The sequence below is a fragment of the Lepidochelys kempii genome, chromosome 8 (assembly GCF_965140265.1).
Source record: "Lepidochelys kempii isolate rLepKem1 chromosome 8, rLepKem1.hap2, whole genome shotgun sequence".
NCBI classification, from domain to species: domain Eukaryota; kingdom Metazoa; phylum Chordata; order Testudines; family Cheloniidae; genus Lepidochelys; species Lepidochelys kempii.
The window spans coordinates 14008186-14026315 of NC_133263.1; the positions used below are offsets into that span (position 1 = coordinate 14008186).

The 18130-nt window shown below is 42.9% G+C and overlaps 1 protein-coding gene across 7 annotated transcripts in view; it reads left to right on the forward strand.

Moving 5' to 3' along the window:
- Window positions 1-18130, forward strand: part of FSTL4 (follistatin like 4) — a 776177-nt gene that overhangs the window by 740500 nt on the left and 17547 nt on the right. For all 7 annotated transcript variants that reach the window (XM_073355595.1, XM_073355592.1, XM_073355594.1 and 4 more), the window contains one exon: window positions 4738-4856. In XM_073355595.1, the coding sequence (XP_073211696.1) occupies window positions 4738-4856 (119 nt within the window). The remainder of the gene's footprint in view (window positions 1-4737; window positions 4857-18130) is intronic.

Below are 18130 nucleotides of genomic sequence, written 5' to 3' on the forward strand. Positions count from 1 at the left end.
TAGCTAATGGACTCAAACTCCTTTAGGAGACACTTGTGGCCAATATTTGATTTGATCTTGTGTGTAGTACTGTAGTTATGTGCAAAAATTGGTATTAATATATCTACATACTGATTTGCATATGCTATGGCAGTAAATGAATATGCAAAAGTATCTAAACAGTTGTGCCCCAACTGGATATTTTACAGTTTATCCACTTGCATACGTAGTTATGGCAACTGCATGCACAAATGTGGACATTTGGCTCTGTGCACTTTTTGGATCTTGCATGGATCTTGCATATGTGCACTGGAAAAATTGGCCCCTGGACTATAAAACACCTGCTAAAAAGATGTGAATGGTGGGGGTTTTTTTTAAAGTTCAGTCATAAGCTGGCATTGCATTGGGTGCAGGCTTAATTTGTGTAGCTTCCACACAAGGAAGCCTAGATCATACTAGGCTACTAGCATTATGGATCGAGACTTCACCAGTGAATACATTGTACTTGAGCAATTTCCTTAATGTATCTGGCACAAGCATCCTTTCCTTCTGCCATCAGGCAAAGCATATATTTCCATCCTACCAGCTGAGAGTATGAGGACCACTTCACACCCGGTCCTCTACATATGCAAAGAGAGGATCTTACTGCTTCACTTGGCTTAGGGCTTTTTGTTTTGCTTTGGCTTTGCCCTCAGGATTTTAGAGGCATAAGGAGAGTGACAGTTTTCAGTGACCTCTAGTTCTTCATCTTGCATATGAACACCCAGAGAGTATCCACTGTCCCATTCTCTCCAGTAGTGCTGATGGCATATGTGTAAAAGCATTAGGTTTTGGGTCATTAGAAGTGGCAGGATCACTAACTTGAGCAGATTGTCCTGAGACAGTTGTTCCCTATTCCCAACTCAGCACCAGCTACTGTGTAATACACAATGATGGAGATTGTTTCTCCACTGCTGAGCTTCATGTAAATTGCACTGTGGGCATTTAGATTTGCTCTATTCGAGTGTATAGTTTGCTCAGATCTGAAATTGCTGTTGAATTAAATCAGTCAAGCGTCACCTATGTAATGGTGCATGGTTGTTTATATACTGTGTATCCCATGTTCTACCTTAAAGATCCTCGAGGGGAGGGGTTGAGATAACTTTACATAGAATAAGCAGACAGAAAAGTGTAGGAATAAAGGAATTAAAGGAATACGTAAAGTTGAATAATAGTTCTACTAAATACAGTGTAGTTACTGTAAACTGATCAGAATCAAACCTGCACATTTCTAAATTAAATTCTGAATTTTAGAGGGAGAAACAGTGCTTGTGATAGCAGATTTACTATCAATGTTCCTGAAATAACTGTGTGTTTAGAATACGATTATATAAATCTTTCCCTCCATATTAGAAATTAAGTTGTAAAATATTCGATCTGCAAATTCATTGTAGAGAAAGGAGCTAATTTAGTGAGATAAAACTTGGCAAAGAGAAAAGGCTGGATGAGAGAGAGGGCTTTTTGGGTTTTTTTTTTTACATTTAATTTAACTTATTTTTCCTCGCTGTTAAAATTAAAGCTGGTGATTTAATAAATATTATTAACCAAAAGGATGGGTACAGCTGAGTCCATTAAGGCAGTGGTTCTCAACTGTGGTCCACTGCTTGTTCAGGGAAAGCCCCTGGCGCACCAGGCCGGTTTGTTTACCTGCCGCGTCCTCAGGTTCGGCCCATCGCAGCTCCCACTGGCTGCGGTTCACCTCTCCAGGCTAATGGGGACTGCAGAAAGCGGCGTGAGCCAAGGGACGTCCTGGCCGCCCTTCCCGCAGCCCCCATTGGCCGGACAGAGCGAACCACAGCCAGTGGGAGCCGCAATCGGCCGGACCTACGGACGCGGCAGGTAAACAAACCGGCCCAGCGCTCCAGGGGCTTTCCCTGAACAAGCTGAGAACCGCTGCATTAAGGTGATCAAATTCTCATGTTGTCATATTACAATAAATTAGATATTGCAGTAAACTAATGATGTGAGTTAATGACTGTATGTTGTGCTGCATGAAGCAAGCTTTTTGCTTTAAATCAGAGTTAAAATAATTACAGTTGATCATTGAAAGAGGGCTATATTTTCAAAAGTTTTCATGTACACAACTATAACCCAGTTATATAATGAGTGCACACAGCATTCTCAGCCAGTTTCACATAGAATTGAAAATATATGCAATAATTAATGCTTTTATGTGCATATATCTTGTACAGTGAAAATAGTGGATGGAAGAGTGGGTGGCTCAGATATAGAATTAATCGTCACACTATTTTCAAAGCTGGAATACTTTTCATTATGTCTGGGGCAAGGGAGGACAGGGAGAGCACACAAATAATCATCAGTATTATAGATGAAAGCCTTGTATTACCAGTTTTAGCTATTTAAATGCTTCAATCAATTTGGATTAGAATGAGGAAAACCATTACATGGATTGCCCTATTGACACCGATTGGACCATTCCTTTGTGTAAACCAGTCAGGACTGAGGTGCACGTTTTTGATATGACAGTCGAACTCCAAAGGTTAACTAGTGAAAAGTAACTTTTGTGTTCAAAAGATGGATTGAAAATTACTAACCATAAGGGCATTTTAATTTAATATCCTGTAAACCTCGAAAAGAGTGTTATCTTCAACAAACATCTTAATGTTTTAAATAGTGCCTGGTCCTGCTTCCATTGAAGTTAGACATAGAACTCACACTGACTTTAGTGGAAGTAGATTCAGGATCATGATGTTAAAACATTGCAAGGTAACTAAAGTAAATTGGAAGAGTAACTCCAAATCTGCACAGAACTGAAGGCATTATCAAGCAGTGTTTTTGCTATTAAGGACTACTAAAAGCTGAAATGCGCATTCATATTCTTAACCAAATCATTGAATAAAATAACACTAATAATGTGCATGCAGATAATAACATGTATCTATCACAATTGTCATAATTTATTGCATGACTGTTTTCACTTTTTAAAATGAAACTTTTATTTTACATATGAAAATTCGTTCACTCATTGCACAAAGGGCCAAATTCTGCTCTCCAATACATACACTCAGTTCCCATTCAAATAAGTGGGAGCTATGTGCATGCAGTGAGGGTAGATTCTTGGCTATAATGGCTGGGCAAAATGGCCTGGTAATGTACTTCTGGAAAATTAGCCCTTAGCACCTACCAAGCTACTTAATCCTTAGGTAGAGCCTGAGTAGAAATTCAACATTTATGCTTTTTTCAGAATGCATGGTCCCTCACTGTGGCATCACCTTCAAGGATCACAGCTTCCGTATCCGCTTGATGCCTTAACTGGGGTATTTCTGTGGTATGGTTCAGAGGCTAATCTTAAAGCATCAGATTCTCAGTGCAGCAACAAACCTATCAAAAGCTAAAAAGTCTCTCTACATGCAGTTGTACTCTGAAGCCAGATATTTCACACCAAGATAGTTTAGATTTAAGGAACACCCTCCCATGCTGAAATTTCATTTAAATAAATACAGCAAATATTTTATGAAATTTGCTAAAACTGTGTTAGTCCCAATCATACGTAGTTCTTGCTGTAAAAATCTCCTATGATGATTCAGGCGCCAATCCTGGAAGCACTTAACGCATGTGGAGTAATGCTTTAGATGTGAGTAGTCCTATAGGATTTATAGATGCTAATCTAAGGAGAACCTAGTCCCAGTAGTGTGGAGTTGCTCATGTTTCTAAGTGTTTGCAGGATCAGGACCTTATTTTCTATGGAGCAAATTTTATTAAAGACAAAATTCTATATCACCAGTGCCATGGAAGTTTGGCAGATAAGTACACTATCAACATTATCTGAGATAACAAAGGCCATTGGAAGAATTTATTTAGCGGGTGGTATAAAAATTTAAAGAGTGTTGGGATCTTTCTGAGTATAGTGTTTGAAAAGATTCCCTAATCCATTTTCTAAGATATTATTTACTGCATTTGCATGTAGCTGAAGAAGAAACTATCAGTGTTGTAGGGCATTTCTGCTAAACAGAAATATGAAACTGTAACCTTACACCAGAAATCCACTGAGAAGGAGCCAGTTTTTCAAAAGCTCCTGGAATGCCCCAGTTTTGATAGATGAGTGCTATTGCAATGCTGAAATATTCCACATTTGTGAATTACAGTTTGCAAAATTTCAAAAATGTATTTGTTTTGGTGGCTATTTTTGGTTCACGCAGGTGGTTTTAGAATACAGGATGGATTTTTTTAAAATGTATTTCATGAAATAATCAAGCAATGCTTTTATTCATCTTTACAATTTGCAAATTGCAAAAGGTCAAATTAATTGTAACTGTGTGACTTTGAGGGGGGTTTTTTTGTGTGTGTGTGTTTTTAGCTGACAGTTCCTTCTTGGTTGCATAACAGTTAGCAAACTATTTCCAGTGTAAATGGAAAGAGAAAAAAAGTCATGATTTGGCAAGGCTAGAATGTCACACACATTCAAATTCTGACACAGATATAATCATGGAAGACCTCAGGATATTTCCCTAACTTTGTCACTGCCGCCACCAAAGCAATGTGTTTTTGAATGTGTCTGTATCTCCTTCCTCACACCTTGAAGCCCTTGTTATGACATGAAGTTTGATTTTTGTGAATGCACCAACTGCATCCAAATTACCAGTTTTTCTGGAAAGTGATTTTTTTGTTGTTCTTCCAAAAATAAAAGTCTAGAAATGTGGTTTTGTTGTTGTTGTTTTAAATTCTGCTTATTTAGCTTTGTTTTTTTTTTTCTTAAAGGCCTAAGTGTGGGAAATATGTTTTATGTCTTTTCCAATGATGGGATCACAATCATTCAGCCAAACGAATGTGAGATCCGAAGACATATCAAACCCACTGAGAGGATTTTTACAAGTTATGTAAGTTTTTGTTTTGATTTTTTGTAATAAAGTATCCAAGTCATCTGTCAGCTTGTGCTCCCTAGATCTTGTGAAGAGAATATACAGTACGAGGAAAATGTTACATTTTCAAAGTGTCCAGTTGAGGATGTGCAAGGCGGGGATTTGTGGCCATGCAAAAGGTGAAGGAAGTTTATCCTTGGAATCACAGAGTGTCTCGGGCCTGGCTTGCCAATATCCAACACCTTGGGTAGTCATTTCCAGCTGTGCCAAGTGGATGTAAAATGCTACCAAATCAGAACTGGGCCACAAAGCAACTAGGTCTCCCCAGCTGAGGGCTGAGGAAATGGGTGGTTTAGAACAATTTACTGTCCAGTCAGAGACATCTTGGACAGAGAGGTGACAGTTCCTCTACAAATGATGAACTCGTTAGACTGATGGAAGAACCAACTCAACATCTGTGCAGGCATTCCTTTCTGTCAGTCAGCCCCATCAGTGACTTTAACGACAGATGCATCGCTATTGGGATGCAAAGCCCACCTCAGTACCTGCACAAATCAAGGCAGATGAACAACTCAAGAAACCAGTATCCACATCAATCTGTTGGCGATCAGGGCTGTCAAGGCTTGCCTTCATTTCCTACCCCTCATAAGGGATAAATCAATCTGGGTCATGACGGACAACGTATTCTGCACATTCTGTATCAACAAACAGGGAGCAGGAAGATTTCCCTCTCTGTGCCCTGAAGTCATGAAGCTATGGAACTGGTACATTGCTCATCAGATCCGAATCTCAGTGGTCTATCTCTGAGGTATTCAGAGCACCACAACGAATGTCCTCAGCAGACACCTCTCGCAGGTCTACAAATTGGAGCTAGACACCCAAGTTCTCCCCAACATGTTCCTAAAATGAGGACTTCCACAGGTGTATCACTTCACCACCTCCAGGAAAAGGCAGTGTACTCTTTTCTGCTCAAGAGAGGGTCTGGGCCACCAGTCCTTGGGAGATGCCTTTCTTCTATCTTGGAAGAACTGTCTGGTCTGTGTGTTTCCGCCAGTGTTGCTGATATTAAAGGTGATAAACAATATCAGGCAGGACAGAGCCAGAAATATTCTAATAGTGCTGACCTGGCTAAGACAAGCTTGGTACCTTTACCTGCTTTACCTGTGTGTCCAACCGTCATTCAAACTCGCAACCATGCCTCATCTCCTGTCAGAGGATGCAGGTCATGTGCTTCTTCCCAAGCTATTGGTTCTCCGCCTCAGGGCATGGCTCATGGGGTTAGAATCCTCCTTCTCTACGGAAATGTAACAGGTATTACTGAACAGTTGAAAGAGGTCAACCTGCACCTGCAGAAATGAAATAGATGGTGTTGCTGCCTTCTGCCTGATTTGCTGCCCCTTTCAGTCAACCTGGATTATTTGTTGAATCTAAAGAAATCAGGGTTATCAACTAGTGCAGTTAAGGTCCTTCTGGCTGCAATATCAGGCTTCCATCTTCTAGTAGAAAGATCCTCCATATTTGCTCATCTGGTATCAGGTAGGTTTATTAAGAGTCTGGGGACTCTCTGGTCTGCAACCAAATTGAGGCAACATTTACGGCATTACTACAGACTGTGCCAGTATCTGAAAAATGTTGGGCCACTACATGGGCTTTAGTCCTTATGTTTTTGAAACATTATGTCCTGATCCATGCAGTCAGATCCGATGCAGCACTTGGTTCTGCAGTACTATCTTCAGTTCTGGACTCTATTTCGAAGTTTCCTTCTCCACCGGGGGTTGCTGCTCAGAAGTCACCTGAAGTGGAGCACCCATAGAGATACTACTGGAAGAAGAAATACAGGTTATTCACTTCATACATTAACTGCAGTTTTTTGAGATGTGTATCCATGGGTGCTCCACTACCTTCCCTCCTTGCCCTCTGCTTCAGACTGTTCCTTAGGGAATGTTTGGATGGATAAGGAACTGAGGGCAGTTCATATAGCCTCGATATCTGGCACAAGGAGGCATAGGACACATGCATGGGCCCAACAGACATTGCTAACTGAAAATCTCTGATCAAGGGGCACCAAGAGGGGGACACATCTCTAAGAACCGCAGTTCCTGCACAAAGTGAGTAACCTCTTCTGCAGGGTAGATATGCAATTGGTCTTCACTTCAGGTCTGATCCATTATGGCAATCCCTATGCTTCTAAGGCTGATTTTAAAAATAAAAACAATGCATATTATGATTCTGACATGGGGATTATTAATGTGGCACAGAGCCTTTGACTATGGTTACCTTATTCACATGCATATAAGCTTTTCATGCAATGGCTTCCCAAGTCAGAATTGAGATACAGTGGCAGCATGTGGGGATAGTGATGTGGAGAAGTTTACACCTCTACTGAACATTCTGTGTAAGTTCCATTACAAATAAAGACTACTTGGGCTCCCTATTTGTCCATTTGGAATGTTCTACAAACACTGGGATTTTTTTAAATCCAGGATTATCTGAATTCAAAGAAAACTGGTAAAGGAAAATTTTGTCCTAGTGGCAGTGAACTTTTAGTATTGGATCAAATGCAATGATACACAACATGACAAGTGCAATAGCGAGATATCACATGCCTTTAAGGCCTTGAATTAAGTTTTTTTAGTATTTATGTCATGCTATTGCACAATAAGGCATCGCTTGTATAACCTCATTGAACTATAAAATATCTTCAAATACAGGTACTGAAATATGGCCAGAAATGTTTCATTTGTCATTTGTTTATTTACCATATTGAAGATTGTTTATTTACCATATTAGAGGATTGGGCCAAAAGAAATCTGATGAGGTTCAACAAGGACAAGTGCAGAGTCCTGCATTTGGGACAGAAGAATCCCCTGTACTGCTACAGACTAGGGACCGACTGGTGAGGCAGCAGTTCTGCAGAAGAAGACCTAGGGGTTACAGTGGATGAGAAGCTGGATATGAGTCAACAGTGTGCCCTTGTTGCCAAGAAGGCTAATGGCATTTTGGGCTGTATAAGTAGGGGCACTGCAAGTAGATCAAAGGATGTGATCATTCCCCTCTATTTGACATTGATGAGGCCTCATCTGGAGTACTGTGTCCAGTTTTATGCCCCACACTACAAGAAGGATGTGGAAAAATTGGAAAGCGCCCAGCGGAGGGGAACAAAAATTATTAGGAGGCTGCAGCACATGACTTATGAAGAGTGGCTGAGGGAACTGGGATTGTTTAGTCTGCAGAAGACAAGAATGAGGGGGGGGGGATTTGATAGCTGCTTTCAACTACCTGAAAGGGGGTTCCAAAGAGGATGGATCTAGGCTGTTCTCAGTGGTACCAGATGACAGAACGAAGAGTAATGGTCTCAAGTTGCAATGGGGGAGGTTTAGTTTGGATGTTAGGAAAAACTTTTTCACTAGGAGGGTGGTGAAGCACTGGAATGGGTTACCTAGGGAGGTGGTGGAATCTCCTTCCTTAGAGGTTTTTAAGGTCAGGCTTGACAAAGCCCTGGCTGGGATGATTTAGTTGAGGATTGGTCCTGCTTTGAGCAGGGAGTTGGACTAGATGACCTCCTGAGGTCTCTTCCAACCCTAATATTCTATGATTCTATAATTCTAAGAAAGGGCATCATTCTGTTAAATAAGTATTTTTTAAATATCAATAACTCTCAGATTAATATTTTCCCTTCATTTGACCCTTTTAATATATCACCTTATAAATCGACACTCTGATCCTCACCTTTGAGCACTCTATGTGGACATATTGTAACAGCGGTAATAAGGTTTTATAACTCAAAGACAGACTTCTGGGTTTCTTTTCTGACGAGCTGTAAATATTGGAAAGGTGGTACTGGAAATTCAAATTGAAAAGAACAAAGAAAGAAGGGCACTTAAAGAAAACAGTGGTGGGTTTAAAAAGGAACTTTTAGCAGTGCTATATGTCTGATCTCTAGAGAAACCTCTGAAGACCTGATCCGCCTCCCACTGAAGTCTTGGGGCCCTTTGCCATTGGCTTCAATGAGTGCAGGAGTAGATCCTGGTTCAGATAGTTCTAAATAACTTAGATTTACATTACTTTTTTCTTTTTATTATTTTAACATTAGCCATGTAAACAGTGATGTGGTTGTACAAACAAGCCAACCTTTGGTGGGTTTACAACAGAAACAGCTTCATTTGCTATCCAATCGGCATAAAAGAACATTTAGCGTGGGGAAGGCTGAATGTGTTAAATTTGAAGTGAGTGCTGTATTAGACCCATAGGGACAGATTTTGGTCCCTGCTCCAGCTCAGTTATACCACTATGGTAGCATAAAGTTGCTGGGGCCTGTAGACAGGTTTAAATTAAATGTGCTCTGAGCTGCTCCAACTTAGAGGTTGTCTACAGGGGTGTCAAGGTTCCTCCCCCACTCTGAACTCTAGGGTACAGATGTGGGGACCTGCATGAAAAACCTCCTAAGCTTATCTTTACCAGCTTAGGTCAAAACTTCCCCAAGGTACAAAATATTACACCCGTTACCTTGGACTGGCCGCTACCACCACCAAACTAATACTGGTTACTGGGGAAGAGCTGTTTGGACGCATCCTTCCCCCCAAAATACTTCCCAAAACCTTGCACCCCACTTCCTGGACAAGGTTTGGTAAAAAGCCTCACCAATTTGCCTAGGTGACTACAGACCCAGACCCTTGGATCTTAAGAACAATGAACAATCCTCCCAACACTTGCACCCCCCCCTTTCCTGGGAAATGTTGGATAAAAAGCCTCACCAATTTGCATAGGTGACCACAGACCCAAACCCTTGGATCTGAGAACAATGAAAAAGCATTCAGTGTTTTACAAGAAGACTTTTAATAAAAAATAGAAGTAAATAGAAATAAAGAAATCCCCCCTGTAAAATCAGGATGGTAGATATCTTACAGGGTAATTAGATTCAAAAACATAGAGAACCCCTCTAGGCAAAACCTTAAGTTACAAAAAAGATACACAGACAGAAATAGTTACTCTATTCAGCACAATTCTTTTCTCAGCCATTTAAAGAAATCATAATCTAACACATACCTAGCTAGATTACTTACTAAAAGTTCTAAGACTCCATTCCTGGTCTATCCCCGGCCAAGACGACTACAGACAGACACAGACCCTTTGTTTCTCTCCCTCCTCCCAGCTTTTGAAAGTATCTTGTCTCCTCATTGGTCATTTTGGTCAGGTGCCAGCGAGGTTACCTTTAGCTTCTTAACCCTTTACAGGTGAGAGGAGCTTTCCCCTGGCCAGGAGGGATTTCAAAGGGGTTTACCCTTCCCTTTATATTTATGACAACAGGACTACTGCCTAGCCAGTTTTCCCCCATTTTGTAGTTGTACATTTGATTTTTTCTTCCTAAGTGCAGTACTTTGCACTTATCTTTATTGCATTTCATCTTGCTGATTTCAGACCAATTCTCCAGTTTGTCATGGTCATCTTGAATTCTAATCCTGACCTCCAAAGCGCTTGCAAGCCCTCCCAGCTTGGAGTCATTCACAGATTTTATAAGCATACCCTCTACTCCTTTATCCAAGTCTTAATTTTGTAAGACTAGAAGAGACTGAGGGTGAAACCCAGGCCCTATTGAAATCAGTGTTAAAAATCCGATTGACTTCAATGGGGTCAGGATATAATCCTCCATATTTATTCTCTTTCAATGACTTACAGATCAAGGCTCCAAACCTACAAACATTTGTTTACATGTTTAACTTTATGCATAAAATTAAGCATATTTGTAATTACTTGCAGGGATCACGTCCTAACTGAACACAGTTTACAAGTAAAAGATTTTTGCCCCCTTGCTGCCAGTATCTGAGATTTTGTCTGCAATCTGAATGTCAAGATGAGTTCTTTCTAGACTGCCCATTGCCAACAATAGCAGTCTCAACTTAATTAATAATTCAGTTGATGCATTACCTGGAAATGAACCCAACTCACTTTCCTATAGCTGTGATGGTTCTGCCGGGGTAATGAACCTGTAAAGCCTTACAAAAATTTTTTATCAGCAAATAAGGTTCAGAATTCTCATAGGGGCAGATCTGTTGACTTAGAATGTGACATTTTTACTTTAATCTTTCAGAAAAGAATCACACTTCAAGTATTTTCTATTTGTTTTTTCTCCACATTAAGAGTAAATGGTTTCTTGGAAAAACAAACCATCTGGTTGAAAATATTTATATGATGAAACAATTGCTAGACTCCTGATTTGATTAATGTTATTGTTCTTTCTGACATTTTGCATATGGTACTGTATGGGTAAATAATTCAGTGTTAAACCAGCTTTCATTTGATTGGCCATCCACTCAATGTGTCCCCAGCTTCAGTAAATTAATATAAAAATTATCTCTAAAAATATGTTCCAGACTAAATTGGCAGTAACTAGGGCTCTGATTTTGTCATGGAAATCATGGTCATGGAAATTGAGAATTTAAATAAAGTCCATGAAACTGAGGGGCACTGCGACCTGGCATATTGGGTTCCAAAACCACTCAGGTTTGGTCTGTCTGATTTTCTGTCTCCATATATGGAGGGTTAGACAGGGCAAACCTGAGTGGAGCTGCGACTCCATGTGCAAGATTGCAACCGCCGGAGTGCGAAGCCAGCCCCAGCCCCATAGGACAGGAGCCACCTCTCTGAGGTGAGTACAGAGTGGGCTCACTCTCCACCTGCTCCATCCCCCATTGTTTGGTGACTTTTCCATTACATATTTTTCCCACACCTCTGCTATGAAATTTACTAAAATTTCCATGCCAAAATCATAGACTTAGCAATAACTGATTATTTAATGTATAATATGCATGTAATTGTATTAATCAGATGTGCATTTTATTTAGTTGGGTTTAATTTTCTGTCATTAAATGTAAACAATACATGTATGTACAGTGATCACCCTAAACGTCAACATTTGTCACCATGACAGGTTTCAGAGTAGCAGCCGTGTTAGTCTGTATTCGCAAAAAGAAATACTAGTGGCACCTTAGAGACTAACCAATTTATTTGAGCATAAGCTTTCGCGAGCTACAGCTCACTTCATCGGATAACTGAGGGACCTATACTTTAGAATTAGAACAGGAGAAATCTCTGTATCATTATCTGTAAGGACTTATATAGGGAGGAGACATCCAAAACTGCAAAGCTATTTAATCTCACATACAAATAGATGACAAGATGCAGGTGCTTGAAGTTGAAGCTAGAAAAAATAAAAATGGAGATACGTTTGTAGCAGTGAGGTTTCTAATTGGGGACAGTGTCAGATGGAATTTTTAATAGTGTGGGTTAACCTTTGAAACAGATTACCAAGGATGTGGTAGATTCTCCATGATGTGATGTGTTTAGATTGAATGTCTTTCTAAAAGATATGTTGTAGCTCCATCACAAGTTGTTGGGTTTGATGCAGGAGTTACTGGGTGAAGTCCCATGGCCTTTCTTCTGGAGGAAGGCTGCCTAGATGGTCCCTTCTGGCTTTAAAATATGTGTAACATGTGCAATGTATCTGTAGTAACTGTAAAGTAGCAATTGGCAAATGTTGATTTTTAATGGCTTCAGTTGAATGTTTTATTTTTGTTCAAACCATATGAGAGCATACTGTATCAGGTGCCCACGTAACATGGAGGAGAAAGCTGCCTGACTCAAATGCACAGGGGAGAAGGACCTTGCAGGAGTTGAGGGGAGTGGATTGGGACAAGGAGCCAAGGGACAGAAGGCTGGAGGCCAAAGGTGGGAGAAGATTGGGAGTGGGAAAAGGAGGGAGACTGGGACTGGGGGCCAATTACAGGGTAATTAGATTCAAAAACATAGAGAACCCCTCTAGGCAAAACCTTAAGTTACAAAAAAGATACACAGACAGAAATAGTTATTCTATTCAGCACAATTCTTTTCTCAGCCATTTAAAGAAATCATAATCTAACACATACCTAGCTAGATTACTTACTAAAAGTTCTAAGACTCCATTCCTGGTCTATCCCCGGCCAAGACGACTACAGACAGACACAGACCCTTTGTTTCTCTCCCTCCTCCCAGCTTTTGAAAGTATCTTGTCTCCTCATTGGTCATTTTGGTCAGGTGCCAGCGAGGTTACCTTTAGCTTCTTAACTCTTTACAGATGAGAGGAGCTTTCCCCTGGCCAGGAGGGATTTCAAAGGGGTTTACCCTTCCCTTTATATTTATGACACGCCCCCCAAATCTCAGCTAGGGTGAAACACTGGCTGGGATTTCTTCCTGGAGCTCTAGGAAAAACAGAGTTAATAAGACACATGCATCTCTAAATATACTACCAAGTACATAAAGACTAACAATATTTTCCACATCTCAAGGACGATTTTAACCAGTTGATTCTGGGAAACTTTCACGGGAGAGTGCATCAGCCACTTTGTTAGAAGCTCCTGAGATGTGTTGGATGTCGAAATCAAAATCTTGGAGAGCTAAACTCCACCGAAGAAGTTTTTTGTTAGTTTCTTTGACGGTGTGAAGCCACTTTAGTGCAGCATGGTCGGTTCGCAGGTGGAAACGCCGTCCCCAAACATATGGGCGTAGCTTTTCCAGAGCGTAGACAATGGCATAACATTCTTTTTCAGTGACTGACCAGTTGCTTTCCCTCTCAGACAGTTTTTTGCTGAGAAACACTACAGGGTGGAATTCTTGATCAGGTCCTTTCTGCATTAAAACTGCTCCCACACCACGCTCGGATGCATCTGTGGTAACTAGGAACGGTTTGTCAAAGTCTGGGGCCCTTAGTACAGGGTCAGACATGAGTGTCGCTTTAAGCTTGTTAAAGGCCTTCTGACACTTTTCGGTCCACTGAACAGCATTTGGCTGTTTCTTTTTGGTTAGGTCTGTCAGTGGGGCAGCGATTTGGCTGTAGTGCGGTACAAATCGTCTGTAATAACCGGCCAAGCCTAAGAAGGATTGAACCTGTTTCTTTGACTTTGGGACAGGCCACTTTTGGATAGCATCCACTTTGGCCTGTAGGGGGCTGATAGTTCCTTGACCCACCTGGTGTCCAAGGTAAGTCACTCTGTTTAGGCCTATTTGACACTTCTTAGCCTTAACAGTTAGTCCTGCCTCCCTTATGCGCTCAAGGACTTTTTGTAGATGTTCCAGGTGGTCTGCGCAGGAATCCGAAAATATGGCCACATCGTCAAGGTAGGCGACTGCATATTCTCCTAATCCCGCTAGGAGACCATCTACAAGTCTTTGGAAAGTGGCGGGTGCATTTCGCAGCCCGAAAGGGAGTACATTAAATTCATACAGCCCGAGATGTGTGATGAAGGCTGACCTTTCCTTGGCAGATTCATCTAGCGGTACCTGCCAGTACCCCTTGGTTAAGTCCAAGGTAGAGATGAACTGGGCCCGTCCCAGTTTCTCTAATAGTTCATCTGTGCGTGGCATTGGATAGTTGTCTGGGCGAGTTACAGCATTTAGCTTACGGTAGTCCACGCAAAAACGTATTTCCCCATCTGGTTTGGGAACTAGAACCACTGGAGATGCCCATGCACTTTCAGAGGGGCGGATTACACCCATCTGTAACATATCCTGGATCTCCCGTTCTATAGCAGTTTTAGCTTGAGGAGACACCCGGTAAGGGTGGACCCTAATTGGGTGAGCATTACCTGTGTCAATAGAGTGGTATGCCCGTTCAGTCAGTCCTGGGATGGCTGAGAACATTGGCGCGCAGCTAGTGCACAGCTCCTGGATCTGCTGTCGCTGCATACGCCCAAGGGTCATGGAGAGGTTCACCTCTTCCACACCACCAGCACATTTCCCTTCGTAGTAGACACCTTCAGGCCACTCAGCGTCGTCTCCTCCCTGGGCTGTAAACTGACAAACCTTTAATTCTCTGGAATAAAAGGGCTTTAGAGAATTAATATGGTACACCTTAGGCTTTCGGTTGGAGGTGGGGAATGCTATGAGATAATTAACAGCTCCCAGGCGCTCCTGGACCATGAATGGCCCTTCCCACAATGCTTCCATTTTATGGGCCTGGAGCGCCTTTAAGACCATGACCTGGTCTCCTACTTTGAAGGAACGCTCTCTGGCATGTTTATCATACCAGGCTTTTTGCTCTTTTTGAGCATCCTGTAAGTTTTCTCTAGCAAGGGCTAAAGAGGTTCGGAGGGTGTTTTGTAGGTTGGTTACAAAGTCCAGAATATTAGTTCCTGGAGAAGGTGTAAATCCCTCCCATTTCTGCTTCACCAACTGCAATGGCCCCTTAACCTCACGGCCATATACAAGTTCAAATGGGGAAAACCCTAAACTGGGATGTCGTACAGCTCTGTAGGCAAAGAGCAACTGCTGCAATACTAGGTCCCAATCATTGGAGTGCTCATTTATGAATTTACGTATCATGGCCCCCAAAGTTCCATTAAACTTCTCCACCATGCCATTTGTTTGATGGTGGTAAGGAGTGGCAACCAAGTGATTTACCCCATGAGCTTCCCAAAGGTTTTTCATAGTTCCTGCCAGGAAATTAGTCCCTGCATCTGTGAGGATGTTGGAGGGCCAACCTACCCTGGCAAAAATGTCTGCTAGTGCCTGGCACACACTTTTAGCCCTGGTGTTGCTTAGAGCTACTGCTTCCAGCCATCGGGTGGCAAAATCCATGAAAGTCAGTATGTACTGCTTTCCTCTGGGTGTCTTTTTCGGAAAAGGACCCAGAATATCCACAGCTACTCGCTGAAATGGAACTTCAATGATGGGGAGTGGCTGGAGAGGGGCTTTGACCTGGTCTTGGGGTTTTCCCACTCTTTGGCACGCCTCACAAGACTGGACATAGGTAGAAACATCCTTGCCCATTCCCTCCCAGTGGAATGATCCCCCCAAACGGTCTTTGGTCCTGTTCACCCCAGCATGGCCACTAGGGTGATCATGGGCTAAGCTCATGAGCTTGGCCCGGTATTTAGTTGGAACTACTAACTGTCTCTGAGGATGCCAGTCTTCCTGGTGTCCCCCAGAAAGAGTTTCCTTGTATAAAAGTCCTCTTTCTACAACAAACCTGGATCGATTAGAAGAGCTGAGAGGCGGTGGGTTGCTCCGTGCCGCCGTCCAAGCTCTCTGGAGGCTTTCATCTGCTTCTTGTTCGGTCTGGAACTGTTCCCTTGATGCTGGGGACATCAGTTCCTCATTGGATTGTGGACCTAGGCTTGGTCCCTCTGGAAGCGATATAGGGGATGGAGCTGTTTCTGTTGACTGTGAACCGCTCTCCGCTGGTGCACTATGTTGGGATTCAGGCTCCGGCTGAGCCTCTTGTGTAGGGTTATCGGCTGCTGCCAGTTCAGGTTCGGTGGGGCCCTCTGGTGTTGAGGTTGCAAGTACTGGATTCAGTGCTGGCACGGGGTCTGGTGTTGGTTGTTTGGCTGGTTCCGGTTCTGGGACTGGTTCCGTCTGGGTCTCTGGGACTGGATCCACTACTGCTGTTGTAGACATTGGCCTGGGGTCCGGGTCCATCACCTCTGACTGGGTCCTGATAGAAGTTTCCGGAACAGAGCTAGGCCTCACGGCTTGTTTAGCCTGGCTGCGGGTGACCATTCCCACCCTCTTGGCCTGCTTCACATGATTGGCCAAGTCTTCCCCCAACAGCATGGGGATGGGATAATCATCATAGACTGCAAAAGTCCACATTCCTGACCAGCCCTTGTACTGGACAGGCAACTTGGCTGTAGGCAAATTGAAAGAGTTGGACTTGAAGGGTTGAATCGTCACTTGGATCTCTGGGTTGATTAAATTGGGGTCCACTAAGGAAGCATGGATAGCTGACACTTGTGCTCCGGTGTCCCTCCACGCGGTGACCTTCTTCCCGCCCACACTCACAGTTTCCCTCCGCTCCAAGGGTATCTGGGAGGTATCTGGGCCTGTGGACCTCTGGTGTGATTCCGGTGCAATGAACTGTAATCTGTTGGGGTTCTTGGGGCAGTTGGCCTTTACATGCCCCAGCTCGTTACACTTAAAACATCGTCCAGCTGACGGGTCACTGGGGCGAGGAGGGTTGCTGGAGAACGGGGTGGTGGGACGATAAGGGGTCTGGAGGGTTCTTTGGGAGGTAGGTGGGGCTTTGGGCGGCCCCCGGTAATAGGGTGTGGTCTGGGGTGGTCCCTTCTGGTCTCCGCTCCAACTGCGACCAGTTTTCTTCTTCTCTGCCACCTCCATCCATCTGGCTCCAATCTCTCCTGCCTCAATTACAGTTTTGGGTTTCCCGTCTAGGATGTATCTTTCTATTTCCTCAGGAACACCCTCTAAGAATTGTTCCATTTGCATTAGGAAGGGCAAATTTACTGGAGATTCAACACTTGCTCCTGATATCCAGGCATCCCAATGTTTCACAATGTGGTAGGCATGTCGGGTAAATGACATGTCTGGTTTCCACCTTAGGGCTCTGAACCTCCGACGAGACTGCTCGGGTGTTATCCCCATTCTGACTCTCGCCTTGGATTTAAACAGTTCATACTTGTTCATGTGTTCTTTAGGCATTTCAGCTGCCACCTCAGCTAAGGGTCCACTGAGCTGCGGCCTCAGCTCTATTAGGCATTTCAGCTGCCACCTCAGCTAAGGGTCCACTGAGCTGCGGCCTCAGCTCTACCATGTATTGGTCAGTAGAGATGTTGTACCCAAGGCAGGCCCTTTCGAAGTTTTCTAGGAAGGCCTCAGTATCATCGCCTGCCTTGTAGGTGGGGAACTTTCTGGGATGGGAAGTGGTACTTGGAGAAGGATTACTAGGGTTTGTTGGGATATTCTGCTGAGCCTTTATCTTCTCCATCTCCTCCACATACTTCCTCTCTTTTTCCTTCTCCTCCAGTTCTTTGTCCCTCGCTTCCATAGCTCTCCTGTGAGCAGCCGCTTGGTGTTGTTCTGCCTCCCTTTCTTGTTCCTTCTTCAGCTGCATGAGTTCTATCTGTCTTTCATGTTCCCTTTGTCTTTCCTCAGCCTGAAATTTGGTTAATTCGAGCTGTAGTCGAGCCGCGGATTTTGCCATTCTAACCTCTCTGTTTTTACTAACTTTACACCCAAGGTTTAGAAATAAACAAACAAAACTTGGCTGTAAAATTTTGCTGTGCTGGAATAGAATACCTATTCTCTGATAGTGATTGTCAGCCTACAGAAAAAGACAATTCCCTTGTCTCTGCTCTGGGCCCAAATTAAAGTAAAAAACCTCCAACTACTTGGAAACCTGCTTACCCAGCCCAAAGAAAAAAAAATTCCTTTTCAAACCTGTGCTCCTTGTAAAACAAAAAAAATCAAAATCCTAAAAAAAAAAACCCTGCCACTTTTGTCTCCAGGCAAATGGGTAGAGC